Genomic DNA, 17,633 nt, shown 5'->3' on the forward strand with positions numbered 1-17,633 from the left:
AAAATTAGACTCTGTTGCTCCTTTGAAAAAGAAGAAAATAAAACATAGATTAGCTCCATGGCATAATGGCCGAAACCCGCAAAATAAAGCAAAAGTTCCAGACAACTTGAAAGGATATGGCGTTCCACTAAACTTGAAGAATCTCGTTTAATTTGGCATATTACTCTCAATGAATATAAGAAAGCACTGCGTAAAGCGAGAGCAGCCTACTACTCTTCATTAATAGATGAGAATAAGAATAATGCAAGATTTATTGTCAGCACTGTAGCCAGGCTGACAGAGAGCCACAGCTCGATTGAGCCTTCTATTCCATAGCACTCAGTAGTAATGATTTTATGTGCTTTTTAAACGATAAAATTGTTACTCTTAGAAAACAAAATTAATGACCTCTTGCCTTTGACCAGTATAGTGTTATCAACAGCTCCCGGAAACGTAAGTTCTAATATTACACTAGATAGTAAACTAGAATGCTTTTCAGCCATTTAACCTTGAACAATTAAATTCAATGATTCTCTCTTCTAAACCAGTCAACGTGCATGTTAGACCCAATTCCAACTAAGCTGTTGAAGGAAGTTTTCCATTAATTAGCACTTCTTTATTAAATATTATGAATATGTCTTTATTATCAGGCTATGTTCCACAATCATTCAAAGTAGCAGTGATAAAACCGCTTCTTAAAAAGCACAACCTCAATCCAGAATTTTAGCCAACTATAGACCTATTTCTAATCTTCCGTTCCTCTCAAAAATTCTTGAGAAAGCGGTCGCAAAACAGCTGTGTGATTACTTAAAAAACAATGATTTATTTGAAGATTTTCAGTCTGGCTTTAGAACACATCATAGCACAGAGACAGCTCTGGTTAAAGTCACAAATGACATTCTAATAGCCTCAGACAAGGGACTTGTCTCTATTCTTGTTTTGCTCGATCTCAGTGCTGCATTTGATACTATCGACCATGATCGACCGTTCCTGTCTAAAACACTTGAACGCGCTGTCTTTAAACAACTCTCCTGTTATCTCCATCAGAACAACCTTCTGGATCCGCACCAGTCTGGTTTCAAGGCAGGTCACTCCACAGAAACTGCTCTCATTGCTGTCACTGAGGAACTGCACACTGCCAAAGCAGCATCCCTCTCCTCTGTCATCATCCTGTTGGACCTGTCTGCTGCATTCGACACGGTGAACCATCAGATCCTCCTTCGCACTCTCCAAAAACTTGGAGTTTCAGGTTCTGCACTTTCCCTCCTCACCTCATACCTCAAAGACCGTACCTACAGGGTAACTTGGAGAGGGTCCGAGTCCGACCCTTGTCAATTAACTACAGGGGTCCCTCAGGGCTCTGTTCTTGGTCCCCTCCTCTTCTCCCTGTACACAAACTCGCTCGGATCAGTCATTAGCCCGCATGGTTTTTCATACCACTGCTACGCTGACGACACCCAATTAATTCTGGTCCTTTCCCCGCTCAGAGACCCAGGTCGTCGCACGCATCTCTGCTTGTCTAGCTGACATCTCTCAGTGGATGTCTGCTCATCACCTCAAGCTCAACCTTGACAAGACTGAACTGCTTTTCCTTCCGGGAAAATATTGTCCTACTCTTGACATCGGCACCTCTGTTGTTTTCCCCGACTCAGACTGCAAGGAATCTGGGTATGATCCTAGATAACAAACTATCCTTCACTGCAAACATAGCTTGCTACAACCCATTGCTGCAGATACATGCTTTACAACATCAGGAAAGAAGATATACGTCCCCAGCTGACCCAGAAAGCCACGCAGGGTTCTGGTCCAGGCTCTTGTCACCTCACGCCTAGACTAGGCAACTCCCTCCTGGCTGGTCTACCTGCATGTGCCATCCGACCTCTGCAGCTCATCCAGAATGCAGCGGCTCGTCTGGTCTTCAACCTTCCTAAATGTTCCCACACCACTCTGCTCCTCCGCTCCCTTCACTGGCTTCCAGTTAACGTGCTAGAACTCCACTTCCAAGACAATGGAACTTGCTTACCATGCTGCGAATGGATCTGGGCCTTTCTACATCCAGGACATGGTTAAACTATACACCCCAGCACTGCCTCCGCTCTGCATCAGCCAAACAGCTCGCTGTACACCCGCACTGCGAGGGGAACCCAAGTTCCCATCAGCAAAAACACGTGGGTTTGCTATCCTGGCTCCAAAATGGTGGAATGAGCTCCCCATTGATATCAGGACAGCAGAAAGCCTGCACATCTTCCGGCGCAGACTGAAAACTCATCTCTTTCGACTCCACTTCGAGCGATAGAATTACTAACAAAGAACTGCTAACAGAGCACTTACATACTAATAAAAGACTGGCTTATCTATAGCCAGTTGAGTAGCACTTGAAATGTTTGGCTCTATGACACCTGATGTACTTATATGATTCTGTTTTCTTCAAGATTGTGTCTTCCTGGTCGAATGTACTTATTGTAAGTCGCTTTGGATAAAAGCGTCAGCTAAATGCAATGTAATGTAATGATATCCTATTGCAAAGACTAGAGCACTTAGTTGGCATACAAGGAACTGCTTTAGGCTGGTTTAGGTCCTATCTATCTGAACGCTCTCAGTTTGTACGTGTTAACGATGAATCTTCCACGCAAACCAAAGTTAGCCATGGAGTGCCACAGGGTTCAGTGCTCGGACCTATTTTGTTCACATTATATATGCTTCCGTTAGGCAATATTATAAGGAATCATTCTGTAAACTTTCATTGTTATGCGGATGATACTCAACTATATTTATCAATCAAGCCTGATGAAATTAATCATCTAAATAAAATTCAAGACTGCCTTAAGGACTTAAAAACGTGGATGACCTTAAACTTTTTTGATGTTAAACACGACCAAAAACTGAAGTTATTTGTACTTGGCCCGAAGAATCTACGAAACAAATTATCTAAGATATACTAACTATGGATGGCATTAATTTGGCCTCCAGTGAGACTGTAAGGAATCTTGGTGTTATATTTGATCAGGATTTATCCTTTAACGCCCACATAAAATCAATTTCAAGGACTGCCTACTTCCATCTACGTAACATTGCAAAAATCAGGCATATCTTGCCTCAAAACGATGCAGAGAAACTAGTCCATGCATTTGTTACTTCAAGGCTGGATTATTGTAACTCCTTATTATCAGGGTGTACCAAGAAGTCAGTCAAGTCGCTTTAGCTGATTCAAAATGCTGCAGCTCGTGTACTAACCAGAGTTAGGAAAAGGGACCACATTACTCCTGTTCTGGCTGCCTTACACTGGCTCCCTATAGAACACAGGATATAATTTAAAATTCTTCTTCTCGCCTACAAAGCCCTAAATGGGCAGGCGCCATCTTACCTAAAAGAACTCATTATACCCTGCTGTCCTACTAGGGCATTGCGTTCCAAGAATGCAGGGTTGTTGGTTGTTCCTAGAGTCTCTAAAAGTACAATGGGAGCCAGAGCCTTTTCTTATCAAGCTCCACATTTGTAGAATCAGCTTCCAGTTTGTGTTCGGGCGGCAGACACCCTATCCGTTTTTAAGAGTGCGCTTAAGACCTTCCTTTTTGATAAAGCTTATAGTTAGGGCTGATTAGATTTCAGCCCCTAGTTTTGCTGATATAGGCTTAGTTTGTCGGGGACATCTTACTTCTTCCTTCTCTCTGTCTATACCTGTGTACTCTCATGTTCCGATTAACCCAGCTTCCCCAAATGTCTTTCTTTTTGGTGTCTATATATGCCGGGATCCGGAGTCATGGATGATCCTGCGGTCCTGTGTCCTGAATCGCGAGCCCTGGATCTTGAGTCGTAGCTGTGGTCCTGGATCATAGGTCCTGGATGGATATCCTTGTGGATTCATCTTCCTATTATACACACATGCATTTCCAAACATTAGACTACCTATGTTGCAAATGTATTATCTTTCAATTACACACGGCATCTATTGCACGTCTGTCCGTCCTGGGAGAGGGATCCCTCCTCTGTTGCTCTCCCTGAGGTTTCTCCCATTTTTCCCTTTAAACTGTTGGTTTTCTCCGGAACAAAATTTAAACAAACAAAGTCTTGGCTTTCAGAATATGAAACTGTTATTTCCAAACTCACACGATAAATACATTCTTTAAGCTTGTAAAGGGAAGATGACAGGCAATCTGCTCTTCCGCAGCGCCGCCCCCCCTCCCTCCGGCTGACATTATGAATGTAAGTGTAGAGTAATCATAAATAACACGGCAGGGTCCGTTACAGTTTGTTTTCATCTGATTTCAATTAAACAAAGTCTTGGCTTTCAGAATATTAAACTTGTTTCGGCAAATTCAGATGATAAATACAATACAACAAGGAGGGGAGGAAGGGGGAGGGATTCCACGTCGGAGCATCGCCTAACTCACCAGCTGCCAAAAATACTGATGTGTGTTTTCTCCTCTCGTCTTTCTTCTTCTGCTGAAAAAAGGGGTTGAAAAGTTCAGTGTGAAATCACACAATTGCACAATTCTGTGCAATATAGAGCTGCAGTCAGGAATGAATGCTGCTTTGCCCCCAAAAAGCTGTGAATGTGTGTGTGTGTGTGTGTGTGTGTGTGTGTGTGTGTGTGTGTGTGTGTGTGTGTGTGTGTGTGTGTGTGTGTGTGTGTGTGTGTGTGTGTGTGTGTGTGTGTGTGTGTGTGTGTGTGTGTGTGTGTGTGTGTGTGTGTGTGTGTGTGTGTGTGTGTGTGTGTGTGTGTGTGTGTGTGTGTGTGTGTGTGTGTGTGTGTGTGTGTGTGTGTGTGTGTGTGTGTGTGTGTGTGTGTGTGTGTGTTTCCGCAGCGCCGCAGATGCAGCAACACTTTGGTCCCATATGGGTGCTCACACTCTTTTTGGGTTTTTGTGTGAAAAGGCTCCTTTGACAAACAGCTTCTCATCAGCGCTCCTGAGTGACATCTCACAGGTCGAGTTAAATCTGTACAAACAGCACAAACTCTTGAGGGGGGGGGGGGTGTTAGGTTGTTGATGTGCTCCACCTCTGTCAGGTTCTCGAAGATGGAAAATCCAGACTCTTCCCACTCTCTTTCCCCATTTCATATCATTTATTTAAAGCATTCAGCGAATAATGGGAGGTATTTGATCATTTTGTCATATCCACATCACCTTTACACCTGTTTTGGATGTCGTATTAACATAAGGAACACATTTATCAAGTTGTTGTAGTAGAATGAGGACAGAAAGTAGTACAGATAAATAGAGAACATATACATATTAGAGGTAAAAGTGATTTTGGTTTGTGCTACAAAGGAACTCCAGCTCCATGATGCTAATACAGTGCTTCTCGTGTGAAGGCAACTATAGTTTAGGAACCTGTTATACCAGCTGGTTCAAACATTGGTTTAGTAAGTTTAAAGTGGAAAAAAGAAAAGAAGAAGAAAAGGATTAGTAGGAAAGGAGCTGTTGCAATGACAGGGTGAAAATACTGGGACAACGTGTGTGTCTCAGGTAGTGATGAAGTTGCAAAGGTCATCAAATGTATCTTAAGGATGTGGCTCAGCGCTTTAGTGATGGTCTTTGGATCAGGGGAGAGCAAGTTCAATCCCCACTGCAGTCAGCATGCCGCTGTGTCCTTGGGCAAGGCACATCCATCTAAATTGCTCCTGAGGGCACTGTCCACAGTATTCAGTGCATGTCAGTTGCTTTGGATAAAAGTGTCTAACAAGTGACATGTAATGTAATAATCTCCCCTTGGCTTTGCTGAGTAGGTTTTACCAAAACGTTTTCTGACTAGTTGCAACTTTACTTTTCTGGTTCCACTCTTACCACTCAGCGTCTTTTGCAGAGAAGTATACAAAAAAAAACGGCACTACCTGAATATCCATGCTTTCCATTCATTGATTGTAATCACCTGTCGCATTGTGCTTCGGTAGACTGCTCCGTTTTGAAGTTAAATTCCATGCTACTCTATGGAAACTCCTATGTTTAATTAAACTGTGTCAAATGAAAACATGCAGCAATTGCTTGCATCAAAAACACATTTCTGTGAACTGGATTTGTAAAGAAAGATAGAAAAGCTTTACAAAATGAACAAACAAATGAAGGAAGCAGACTTGGGTAAATGATTGTAAAGAGTTTGTTACAATCACACAATAACACCAAAGCCTGTGTAGGTTTTTCTTTTCAAAAGGTCTAAAGGCTATGAGTAGACAGAGGTGAAGAGATGAGTTTTGAAAAGGGACTGGAATACTGTGAGGGTCTCAGAATAGCGGAGATCCTGGGGGAGGGAATTCCAGGTCCTGGGAGCTACCACTGAAAAGACTCTGTCCCCAAAGCTGCCTAGTTTGGACTTGGGGAGGGACAGGAGACTGGCTGAGGTGGATCTGAGGGACCGCGGGGGTTGGTAGGAGGTGAGAAGACCAGTGAGATGGGGGGTCAGATGGTGGAGGGCTATAGGTGAGTGCCAGTATTTTGTAGTTGATGCGTTGGGAGACGGGAAGTCAATGAAGGTCTTTGAGGACTGGTGTGATGTGGTGCCATGACCTGAAGTGTGTGAGGAGTCGGGCGGCTACGTTTATTACAATTTGGAGTCTATCGAGGGACGGGGAGCGGATGCCGTAGAGAAGTGAGTTACAGTAGTCAAGGTGGGAGGAAATAAAGGTCGGATAGGTCGTTCAGCTGCAGGGCAGGTAAGAGAGGGTTGGATCTTTGCATCAATATGTTCAAAACGTTTTTTTCTAAAATGTAACAAAAATGTCGAAAATGTTAAATAGTGAAAAATAGATTTTTCTTAACCAAAATGACAAAAATGGTATAAAAACACATATTATTCTAATACGGGTCCGTTTTGACCCACTTATGGAAGAGTGTAGGGTCCAGTCACTCGTGCATCTAAGGGTTAAGGCTGTGCAGCAGTCCATGCTTAGCTTCCTGCTGGAATCATTTAAGACCTTTTCGATAAAGCTTCTAGTCAGCGCTGGCTCAGGCTTGCCTTGAACCAGATAAGCTGCTAGGCTCAGACTGTTGGGGAACTTTACATTTTCTCCTCTCTTCTCCTTTTTTCTGTCTCTTTATCTGTACTGTATGCACTCATGTCCTCTCTATCACTCTTCACCTATTCCCCATAAATGCATTTGACTAACTCAGCAGCCGGGGTATCATCTCCAGAGTTGTTTTGTGTCTCTCACCTTGCAGGTTGCCAGTACTAAAGGTCAGGATCATGAGTCGGGGTCCTGCCTGTCGCCCAATTAGTTTATTTTGGCTGCACCTGGTTCCATCTATTTTTTACATGTTCACGTTATCATTTTGGTCATTTGGATTGTCTTTGTAGTATTTTTTTATTTTTTTAATCTATACACACAACATCTATCACGTCCGTCCTGGGAGAGAGATCCCTCCTCTGTTTGCTGCTTTCAAGTCTTTTATTACATTTTTCCCAGGTTTCTTTGGGAGATTTTCCGTGTAACAGCGAGGGTCTAAGGAAAGAGGGGTTGTCGTATGCTGTACACACTGTAAAGCCCCCTGACACAAATGTGTGATTTAATTGATTGATACCTCTGTCTTTCTCCAAACTGTTGTCATGCTGACTGCTACCTACTGTAAGTCATAGACTGACTGGAGAAGTCTTAGATCTCCTTTTAAAGATCAAATGCAAAGCTTTTTGTATAATTGCCAGTACAATCGAAATCATATAGCTACAACACTATCTAAGATATTGCAGTATTAAAATCGGAGATAATATGAGTCTGGCAATGCGCAATATTAATTTTGTTCAACCCCCAACACCAAGTCCGACGATTTATTTTCTCCGCCGCTCCTCTGCAAGATGGCGGTGCGTGACGTCAGATGTGCCAAACATATTTCCACCTGGCTTATCAATCACAGCGGCTTCCGCCGATAGTACAACTAGTTTCGTCTATCATGTCTGATTCTGAGTAGACTATAGACTAAAAGCTTTAGGAATCCAAACTATAACATATAATAAGTACCCTGTATCAAGATTGATGCAAAACAAGTGAAAATTGACCTTTTTAGAGAGGTTTAGAAAAAATAAAGTCCAGGCGCTCTGAGTGAGCCTCTGAATTAGCCCCGATCGAAAAATGCTCGCAGCGGCTTCCGCCGATAGTACACACTTAGTTTTGTCTATCATGTCTGATTCTGAGTCGGAGGCCACCCAATATCTGGAGGTATGTTGTCGACATCCAACCATATCTATACGAGCCTCTGATGTCGAAGAGGAAATACAAGGAAACGTCACCTGATATCACCGATGAAAGTGCTGATGGCGATGATTCAAGTTCGCCATCTGAGGAAGAGGCCGAGGGTGCTGAGAATTGGTGTAGATGTGGAAACTGCCAGACCATGCCTACAAGCCGAGAAAACTACTATGGGAAAGTGAAGGAAGAGATGGGAGAAGAAGTCTGCATCACCGACTGTAGGACGTTCGACATTTTCCGTTATGAGTGGAGGAGCGATGAATGAGCTGCAGATAAACTACAATGCTAACAGTGAATTAGCCCCGAGCGAAAAAATGCTAACCTATCACTCCTAGCGCCCTTATTACTTATCCTAGCTCCACATCCAACACATTGTTTATGATCGTAAAGACACAGAATCTAACGGTGCCCACCTCTATAAGCAATAAAACTGCAATTCCGTTATCTGCGTTATCTGCTGTGCTCCGTGCGCTTTGAAATCTAATCAAAAGTTGTTTACCTCAATTATTTGGCGTTTCTGCATCGCCCGGCTCTTTCGTTCTTTCAGTGGTTTCTTGTGCTGAAATATGGAGGGGACGGCTCCGGGTTTCAGCCTCCGACGTGCTATTAATGCTTCTCCACCAACAGACTTCATGATAGCAGGATCAACGTCGTATGCATCACACGCGAAGTGGTCAGAACACGACTTGCTCCATTTTGTCGGTTGCCATCCAACACGATTCATTAAAAAAATCAATTTTTTGCGGATGATTTGGTCTTTGGGAAATGCATGTAAAACTCTCCCAGATCCCGCACCGTTCGTACAACAAAAAGCTCAACAATAACCCATATTAATTCAGTTTTCTTTTAGAAAAACATGTGACCGAGACTGCCAAGTCGGGATATTTGGTCCAGAGACTGTTTGGCCACTATTACGTCACGCGCGCGGAGGCTGCTGGGAATTACATGTCAGAAATTCAGACGGCTTTGGGTCGAGTTTTGGATCAATAAAAAGCTTTTTTTTGGGTGTATTATCTCGATTTAAATAAAATAAAAAATACAGGCAGTCTTAAAAACAACATTTCTATATAAATGTAGCATATTTGGAAGCTTTGCATTTGATCTTTAAAGACTTTGTTGCGCTCCAGCTGAAGTGAAGTGGGAGGATGGATCAGCATCATCTCCTCACACCTCTGACGTTTTTTGTTTTGCTTCCACTTTGTGAAACCGACGTTCCAACCTTCACACCCACGTCACACTGTGATTGGCCAGATGTGGGCAGCTGAGAAAATAGGGTGGTGTTAAATCTTTCTCGTCTTCACACTTCACACTTCTCCTGCCACTTTCCTTGTGAACAGCCAACAGCATGAGCGTCTTCCAGGAGAGCCTGTCAGTATCATGTATCAGTATCTAATATCTCTCTCCACAGCAGCACATCACACTGGTCGTACTGAGAAGCTTACAGCTGGATGCGTGGAGCTGAGAGTCTGAAAAAGACTCATATTTGAGAAGGTGGACCCTGTAGCTCCAGAGACAAGGCTCCTCTTCTGAGCAATGACTCCAGTACTCCAGTTTTGTATTAAATAACAGTGGAGCAGACTCAACAAACCAACCGCAGGGCCTGTGATGTTGTTGGGGGTGTGGGGGGGTGGTCTGGACTCTTTGACTGCCGTGTCCTTTCCAAGGCACAGAACGTCTTAGACAATGTCCCCCCCACACTGAACACATTGAAACAATGTCCCCCCCACACTGAACACATTAAAACGTTTACTTTAATTAAATGTATTATGTCAACAAATTAGGTTTATATTAGTATTAGGTTAGTTGAAAGCAATAATATTACGTTTAAATAGGTTCAACTTAATATTATTGCTTTCAACTTACCTAACAAAGGTATGTGAAATGTGTTAACATAATACATTTAATTAAAGTCAACGTTTCAGTTTTTTCACCTGCTCAGGTACAATAGTACCTTCAGTGAAAGAGATTTTGAGGGGTGGCGTCCCCTGGCAGAAGTATATGCTGATTTAATCGCAGTCATATCAATCAATGTTAACTTGGAAAGCCACAATATTCATATTGTAACTCAATAACATAGGTGACATTATTGTGGCACATCAGTAAAGCCTTACATATAAATATATAAGGTGGCAGACATAATGTAATGAATTTTAACTGAATTAGTTTGTTTCACTCTTAGACCAGCAGGGGTACCAAATGTATGCAGACTGCTGCAATAAGTACATGAATTAACTGTCTCATCGATGTTTGTCTGTATGAATATGATAATATTAACAATCATATTATTCCTATCAGCTGTCAATCACTGTTATGATTCACATATTCATTTATTATTGAATAAACTATATTTTGTGGAGGAGTTAATGATGAAAGCTCCTCAAGATGCTTGCTCACCCTCCTTCAAATTTGAAAGATAAGGAATTACTATCATATTTCAAAATTCAAAAGAATCAAAAGAACAGTTCAGCGCCCCACAACTTTACTGCAAACAGTCACAACCTTGACTTTACATCAGAAAGAACAAACATTAAAGAAGTGACTAACTGCATCAGTTAGGGTTAAAACATAAACATCGCTGCAGTAAGTTATTATCCAGTGGAAAGTCCTTACCTACTGGCCTAGTTCAATCAAAGTGGTGGGCAGTATAGTTTTACACTATTGTCTTATTTGACTTTCTCGGGACTTAAATGTACACACCAGCGACGTGCAGTCAGGGGAGGCAGGGTAGGCAGAGCCTCACCTGTCATACTCATAGACTGGCCATACTATAATGTAACGGAAAAACAACTAAAGAAAAACTAAATAGTAATAATAATAAAATGTCTCCACTGATCTGTGTTGTAAATGTGATTTATGTTTGATTCCAATCGCTTTTTATAGTCAAAATCAGCAAATTTGCCGAGCTCCGCTACAACTACATGGGAGCGATGAGGAGTGAGGCAGGGACGAGCTCTGCCTCACGTAAGGCCACAGTAACTGGCTGGAGCGCGGGCACTTATTTTGTGAGCGCGCTCAAGCCAGTTACTGTGGGGTGAGGTGAGGCACAGATGTATGAGGGGCCGTGTAGGCCAAAATTCAAACTCACCTCACACACACACTACTGAAAACATCTGGCCTTGCACACACACTACTGAAATACTCTCACATTCACTACTGAACACCTCACACACACACTACTGAACACATCGGGCCTTGCACACACACTACTGAAATACTCTCACATTCACTACTGAACACCTCACACATACACTACTGAAAATTAACCTCACACACACACTACTGAAAATTAAGCCTCACACACACACATACTGAAAACATCTGGCCTTGCACACACACTACTGAAATCCTCTCACATTCACTACTGAACACCTCACACACACACTACTGAAAACATCTGGCCTTGCACACACACTACTGAACACCTCACACACACACTACTGAAAATTAAGCCTCACACACACACTACTGAAATCCTCTCACATTCACTACTGAACACCTCACACACACACTACTGAAAATTAACCTCACACACACACTCCGGAAAAAACATTTTACTGAAAGGTTCTCAGTAGGGAATGTGCATGTGTTTCACCTATGTGTGTGTGAGGGGATTCTTGATGTAACGGAAGTCATTCTAATGTAACGGAAGTCATTCTAATGTAACGGAAGTCACCTGCTAGTGGTCTCTTTGCTAGCCCCGTTAGCTTCATTAGCTCCAGGCTGCTACTCGGACGTGTTTGTTGTGTTGATGCCTGGTGGAAAAATGGAAGCTAACCACACGGATCGTCTCAATCAGGCAGCAGCGTTAATAACGAGCATATTAACATCTGCGCAGCAGTCTACGTCCCCCCGCCAGGAGTAACCTCTCCTCGGGTAGATGGAGAGATCGCCACTCTTTTTCGCCAGGCCAACTCTACACAACCGAGCAGTTCAAGGCCACAGCAGCCCCCATCAACTCGTCAAAGAGTGAGGCAAAATTTCAACTCGTGGGCCTCTGGAAGCAGGAGGAGGAGGTAAGATGTATATGGTTAAGTGTTTATTTGTTTATAGGAGTAACCGGTGTTAGTAAACACACGTTAGGGCCCAATAGCAGTGATGATTTTAATCATTAAAAGTTAACCCTTCTCTCGCCATTGACTTCAATTATTTCAAAATACAAATAAAAGCAATGGCTGAGACTGATGTTACTTCAGGGCATTTTGCACAGTCTTGTAATTATGTTAGCTTGTCACCAGCCCTAGAGTAAAATCACCTGGAACCCATCTAGTGGGTGTCGGTTTTTACTTCTCACCTTTTTCATCCCAAACTATTATTCATGCCTGAGATTGCGCGTAGCACACAAATGATTCAGAGCCTTACTAGTTCATCCAACAGTCACTGCAATAGTTTGAACCAGCTTCGTGCAGTTTGTAGTTTACTATTATATAGTCCTAACCTACCACAATAAGATGAAATTAGGTTGCTATAGCATGTTGTTAAGGTCTTATTGTTACTTGACGTTTTGAGAGAATTAAGGAAAAATTACATTGTCATTAAATTCCATTGTGTCATAGTATGTTAAATGTTTAACTGGTTGGCTCTTATTTTTCAGGCCCACTTCTGTGGAGTACCATGACCATTTCAACAAGGATGTAATTCTACTCCCTGACCCAACATGGGAGTTTGTGTGCAAGCAAAAGTCCAAACAGTTCTTGCATGCAAATGGTCACATACTCAGTGCTTTTGAGTTCCATAAATCATGGAACCAGTTGACCCTATTCCGACAGATCCGGGATGAGTTCAAGCCCAGAATTCCTGAGGAAGTGAGGTAGGCTTAATTTGCCCAATATAAAAAATATGTGTAAAGACGTTTTTGATGTGGTTACTCTGGTCTTGGAACAGCTATGTAATGAGTCATTCTTTGTAACTATCATTCATGCATGCTGTGTCTGTTAATGTTTTATTAATCATGTAATGCTTATTATCTGTCAACTCTTCAGCTTGCAGTTTCTAATGGCTTGTGGAAATAAACTTGTGACACCTAAACTTAAAGAAGGTCAAGAGTTTGATGGTCACATGATTCACAAGGTCTTCAGGTCAAAAGCCTTGTATGTAAAACCATCAGTTGCTATTCTTGTAAGTTTACCCTTGTTTTTTAGATCCTGGATCTCATTTGTTTAAATTTTTTTATTGACCTAATATCATTGTAATCCAAATATAATTGTTTTTCTCTTGATAAGGGTTACAACAGTGATACTGAGGATCAGTCCTGTGCTATCCAGGAGGGTCCCAGCACAAGGTCAAAGTCAAGGGCAACTCATCCCAGGGAAGATAGCAGCGAAGAGGGCCACAGCGATGGTTTAATTCTTGATGAAACCGCTACCTCCAGCCTGCCACTCAACAGCTATCTTCACACGACAAGCTCTCTGCCTCACACCACCAACTCCAGCTTCAGCTCTTCTGTCGTTCCAGTGACTACCAGTGTCACCTCTTCTGTCACGGCTTCCAGCTCGACCATTGCCCCCACATCTGACTACTCTTCATATGTGACCTTAATGAGAGATGTCTCTGATTTATCGTCGGATGATGAGGATTTAAATCGTGCAATACAAGCTAGCCTTCAAACTGAACAGTAAGTTATCATTTCATATAGTTATAGACATAACCAAAATATCAAAAATACTATAACACACATACAACTGCATGTTCATTAAAACATTTTATATAGTGAATCTTATTGTAATGCAAAACATGTAAAAGTTAAATTGTCCCTTCAGTAAAACAATAGATAATGAAGTGCCATTTCTGGTAATTGTTCTGTTTTTTTCAGAGCCCAGGCAACTGAACATGCCTCTGTTCAGGAGATCCTCTCAGAGTTGGCTGATAAAATCTCGGCAAATAGTCGCTGTAAATTCAACATCAACCGCTCGGCAGTGTTGGATGGTGCCTTCCGGAGCTTCAATCGGGCCACGTACGACCCCAATGCCACCATGAACATCAAATTTTCCGATGATCTTGGACGGAATGAGGAGGCAGTGGATTTGGGAGGACCAAGGAGGGAGTTCCTACGCCTTCTGATGGAAGCTCTGATGATGAGCTCCATGTTTGAGGGGTCAGAATATAGTCAGAATCTGGCACTTGATATTCCAGGTAATGTTTGTCCACTGTAGAAGTGTAGTCAGTAAATTCAAATAACATTTCAAATTCTACTGACTATGGTCAATAACAAAAGTCATTGTTGCTATCTGAGCTATTCAGATCTTTTCAACCACATACTGACTTTACAGCACACAGAGAGGACCGCTATTTCCTTGCTGGAAGAGCTATTGCTGTCAGTCTTGTCCATGGAGGCCCACCACCTAGTTTCCTCTCTACAACACTATTTGACTGCTTGGCTGCAGGCAGCCATACAGCCAAGCCAGTGTTGAAGGACATTGCAGACACAGACATCTACAATCAAGTGAAAAGGGTTGGTTTTTCTCATAACACAGCTATTCAAAACTTATCATATTAACAAATTCAGTCTTTGAAATGTAAAACTATGCTCCTGTATGCTGAACTAAAGCAAATTCAAGATGTACCATTTAGAACCATTTATTAACCATTACGTTTTATTTGTTTTTAGTAGCTTTTTAATACTACCATTTTATTTCAGGTGTCCGAGAGTTCAAAATATGAGGACCTCATTGCTGCAACTCAACAGATGCAGGATTATTTGGCCAACGCAGGGTGTCTTCGTCCGCTGAAAAGGGTTCAGGAGAAGGAACAGCTTGTCCATGATATCCTCATGTTTCAAGTTGTGCACCGGGTTGAAGCCCCATTCCAAAGGTATTTCCGTTTCTCTCTTTCTTTCTTTTGCTTTCTCTCAAACGAAAGTCTATCTTAGGGTTGGGCGGTTAATACGGTAATTGTCTATATCAGAACAATTACAAATATTAGCAAGGCAAGTTTATTTATATAGCACATTTAAACACAAGGCAATTCAAAGTGCTTTACAAAAGAACAAATTAAAAGCATTACAAGATGTAGTGCAACAGAAAAACATACATTTACGTTAAAGAAATCCTTTAAAAACAGTCATAAAAACCTGAAAGAAAACAAGCCTAAATGGAATTAACTTTGTTCAAAATACAAGAATAAAAGTTATAGTGCAGTGTAAGATAAAAACATTGGATTAAATAAAAGGCAGTGGCAAATAGAAAAGTCTTCAGCTTTGATTTAAAAGAAGTGAGAGTTGCAGTGGACCTGCAGTTTTCTGGCAGTTTGTTCCAGTTATGTGGAGCGTAATAACTAAACGCTAACCGCAGGTTGCCGACTCCTGGTTCAATGTAATCTTCTAAAATGTTGTGTTAAGTGTGAAACTAAAACAACAAGCGACAAGTTGAGCTAGCAAAAATAAGCGTAGTAATACATATTACCCGGCTGTAATACCGTATACTGGGGTATAATTTGACAAAGGTTAAAAGGAAAAAGTATTTAGAAATTACCTAGTATTTTTTTTTGCTTGCCTGGTCTAAAGTGCAGCGTGCAAACATTCAGTCAAACTTTTTAAATTAGCAGAATCCTCTGATGTCTGAGTACCCAGAATGTTGGTTTTCTGTCAGAGCCTTCATTTTATGAATTGAGAGTGCTCATCACTGAAATAAATATGTCTTTCTTCGATTAAAAAGGTTCCAAGAGGGGCTTAAAACCCTTGGAGTTTTGGGAAAGCTCCAGAAGAGCCCAGACAGCTTCCGCCCTCTATTCTGCCATCAGCAATCTGCACTGACTGCTGAGATAATGGAGGATTTGTTCCCCATCCATCTATCTGCGCAAGGCAGCAACAAGAGGAGAGCAGAGGAGATGGTGGTTCCCTACTGGAGAGACTACCTAATTGATGCGGAAGGTAATAGCTCTGGTTTGTAAAAAGTACATGACAAGTTGAAATGTTTATTGACATAGATCCATGTTGTCTCCTCTAGAACTTGTACTTTTCAATACAATCATTTCAGCCATAAAAACACATCTTGCTTTAATTTTTTTAAGATCAAGAGGGTCCTTCCAAACTTGAGCAAATCCTTGCCTTTGCCACGGGAGCGACAGTGATCCCACCAATTGGCTTCCAACCTATGCCATCTATTGATTTCCTGCACGAGGAGGAGTATGGAGACTCTGCTGTGTCAAACCTCCCTCTTGCAAATACATGCATAAACTGTCTCAAGCTGCCGTTGCACAGCTCATACTCTGTGTTCAAGGCAAAACTGGACTTTGCCTTTGCCAATACACATGGCTTTGGCAGAGCTTAAATTGTCCAAGACAAAATATTGTTGTTACACAAAAAATACAGTGTTTTCATTGTCTTTGTTATTAAGCAAGGAAGTTGTTGTATCACTGTTAATGTGACATAATCTCATTGGAAAACAACCAACATTGTATTTTAATGTTGTCATTTTTTGTTTTTTTTGTTATAAGATGTCAGAAAACAAATGCTAAAGAAAACCACAACAGAAGTACTCCAAGCCTCTATGGGGCGCTAAGTGGAACAGTTGATTTTCGACCCGATGGAGAGAGATCAAACAAGAGGACAATCCACAGGAGAAAAGTGAACTATTATTAAGACACTTTTAATTAAATGTAAAATACTAATCGCCAATGTAAAAACAAAAATAACCCTTTCTTTATCGTTTCTTTAGTCCACTTTTGTCCCATGGATTTTCCTCATGGTTGGTCTCTGTTGGGTCAAAAATCAACTGTTCCACCTAGCACCCCCTAGACGCCTTAGAATTCTGACTTTAAACTCAAAATTCTGAAATGCTCACTTTTGGTCAGAAATCAAAATAGTTACCATTTGGCCCTAAACCTCTTAGAGAGCACATTTTAATTACATCTATTTGAAATGTTATATGTCCCACATCTTCTGTGTGAACTGTTCAAGGCCTTATAAGTCATGTTGATAACTTAATAGGCCCTACTACAAAAAACACTTTGCACTGTCCATGTGCAATTTTTTAGGTCTCTGCTGTTCCTGCCTACTGATACACTTGTTTGTTCAGACTTCTGTAAAATTGCTCTTATGTACTGTGTTGCTGGACAAAAAGCAAAAGAGAAGAAAATAAATTGATGCCTAAGTTTCCATCATCATGTAGTGGATCAAACTGTTGCTGTATTGCTTGAGCTATTGTGTCATTAACAGTAGCTATAGCAGGGATTATAACATTATTATTTGTCTGTATTTCAGGTAAAGGTCCTTCTTCATTTATCCCATAATAGTCATTGTTGTCAAAAATGTGATCCACAGCTGTATTTCCCTGTCCCATATAGTTAATTATACCTGCATGCCAGAGCTGTAGTGGAGTACGACCCCCCTGTGTGGAGAGTCCATGGTGGTTCCACTGATTGATGAACTCTATTGTTGCTGTTCTAATTCTAGGCATAAAAATATAATGTAGACAAAACAAATGATACTCATCTAGAGAATCTAGTATATAGATGGACTCCATGTAATTGAAAAGACTGATAA

The 17,633-nt window shown here is 41.5% G+C and overlaps 1 protein-coding gene across 1 annotated transcript in view; it reads left to right on the forward strand.

Moving 5' to 3' along the window:
• Window positions 1-17,263, forward strand: part of LOC117536476 — a 40,289-nt gene extending 23,026 nt beyond the window's left edge. Inside the window, exons 2-11 of the mRNA XM_034201363.1 lie at window positions 7,134-7,149; window positions 11,991-12,168; window positions 12,747-12,962; window positions 13,135-13,270; window positions 13,375-13,766; window positions 13,965-14,284; window positions 14,422-14,603; window positions 14,790-14,962; window positions 15,805-16,019; window positions 16,160-17,263. Coding sequence (XP_034057254.1) covers window positions 7,134-7,149; window positions 11,991-12,168; window positions 12,747-12,962; window positions 13,135-13,270; window positions 13,375-13,766; window positions 13,965-14,284; window positions 14,422-14,603; window positions 14,790-14,962; window positions 15,805-16,019; window positions 16,160-16,419 — 2,088 coding nt within the window. The 3' untranslated portion in view covers window positions 16,420-17,263. The remainder of the gene's footprint in view (window positions 1-7,133; window positions 7,150-11,990; window positions 12,169-12,746; window positions 12,963-13,134; window positions 13,271-13,374; window positions 13,767-13,964; window positions 14,285-14,421; window positions 14,604-14,789; window positions 14,963-15,804; window positions 16,020-16,159) is intronic.
• The last annotated feature ends 370 nt before the right edge of the window (window positions 17,264-17,633 follow it).

This window comes from Gymnodraco acuticeps, unplaced genomic scaffold (assembly GCF_902827175.1).
Source record: "Gymnodraco acuticeps unplaced genomic scaffold, fGymAcu1.1, whole genome shotgun sequence".
Taxonomy (NCBI): Eukaryota; Metazoa; Chordata; class Actinopteri; order Perciformes; family Bathydraconidae; genus Gymnodraco; species Gymnodraco acuticeps.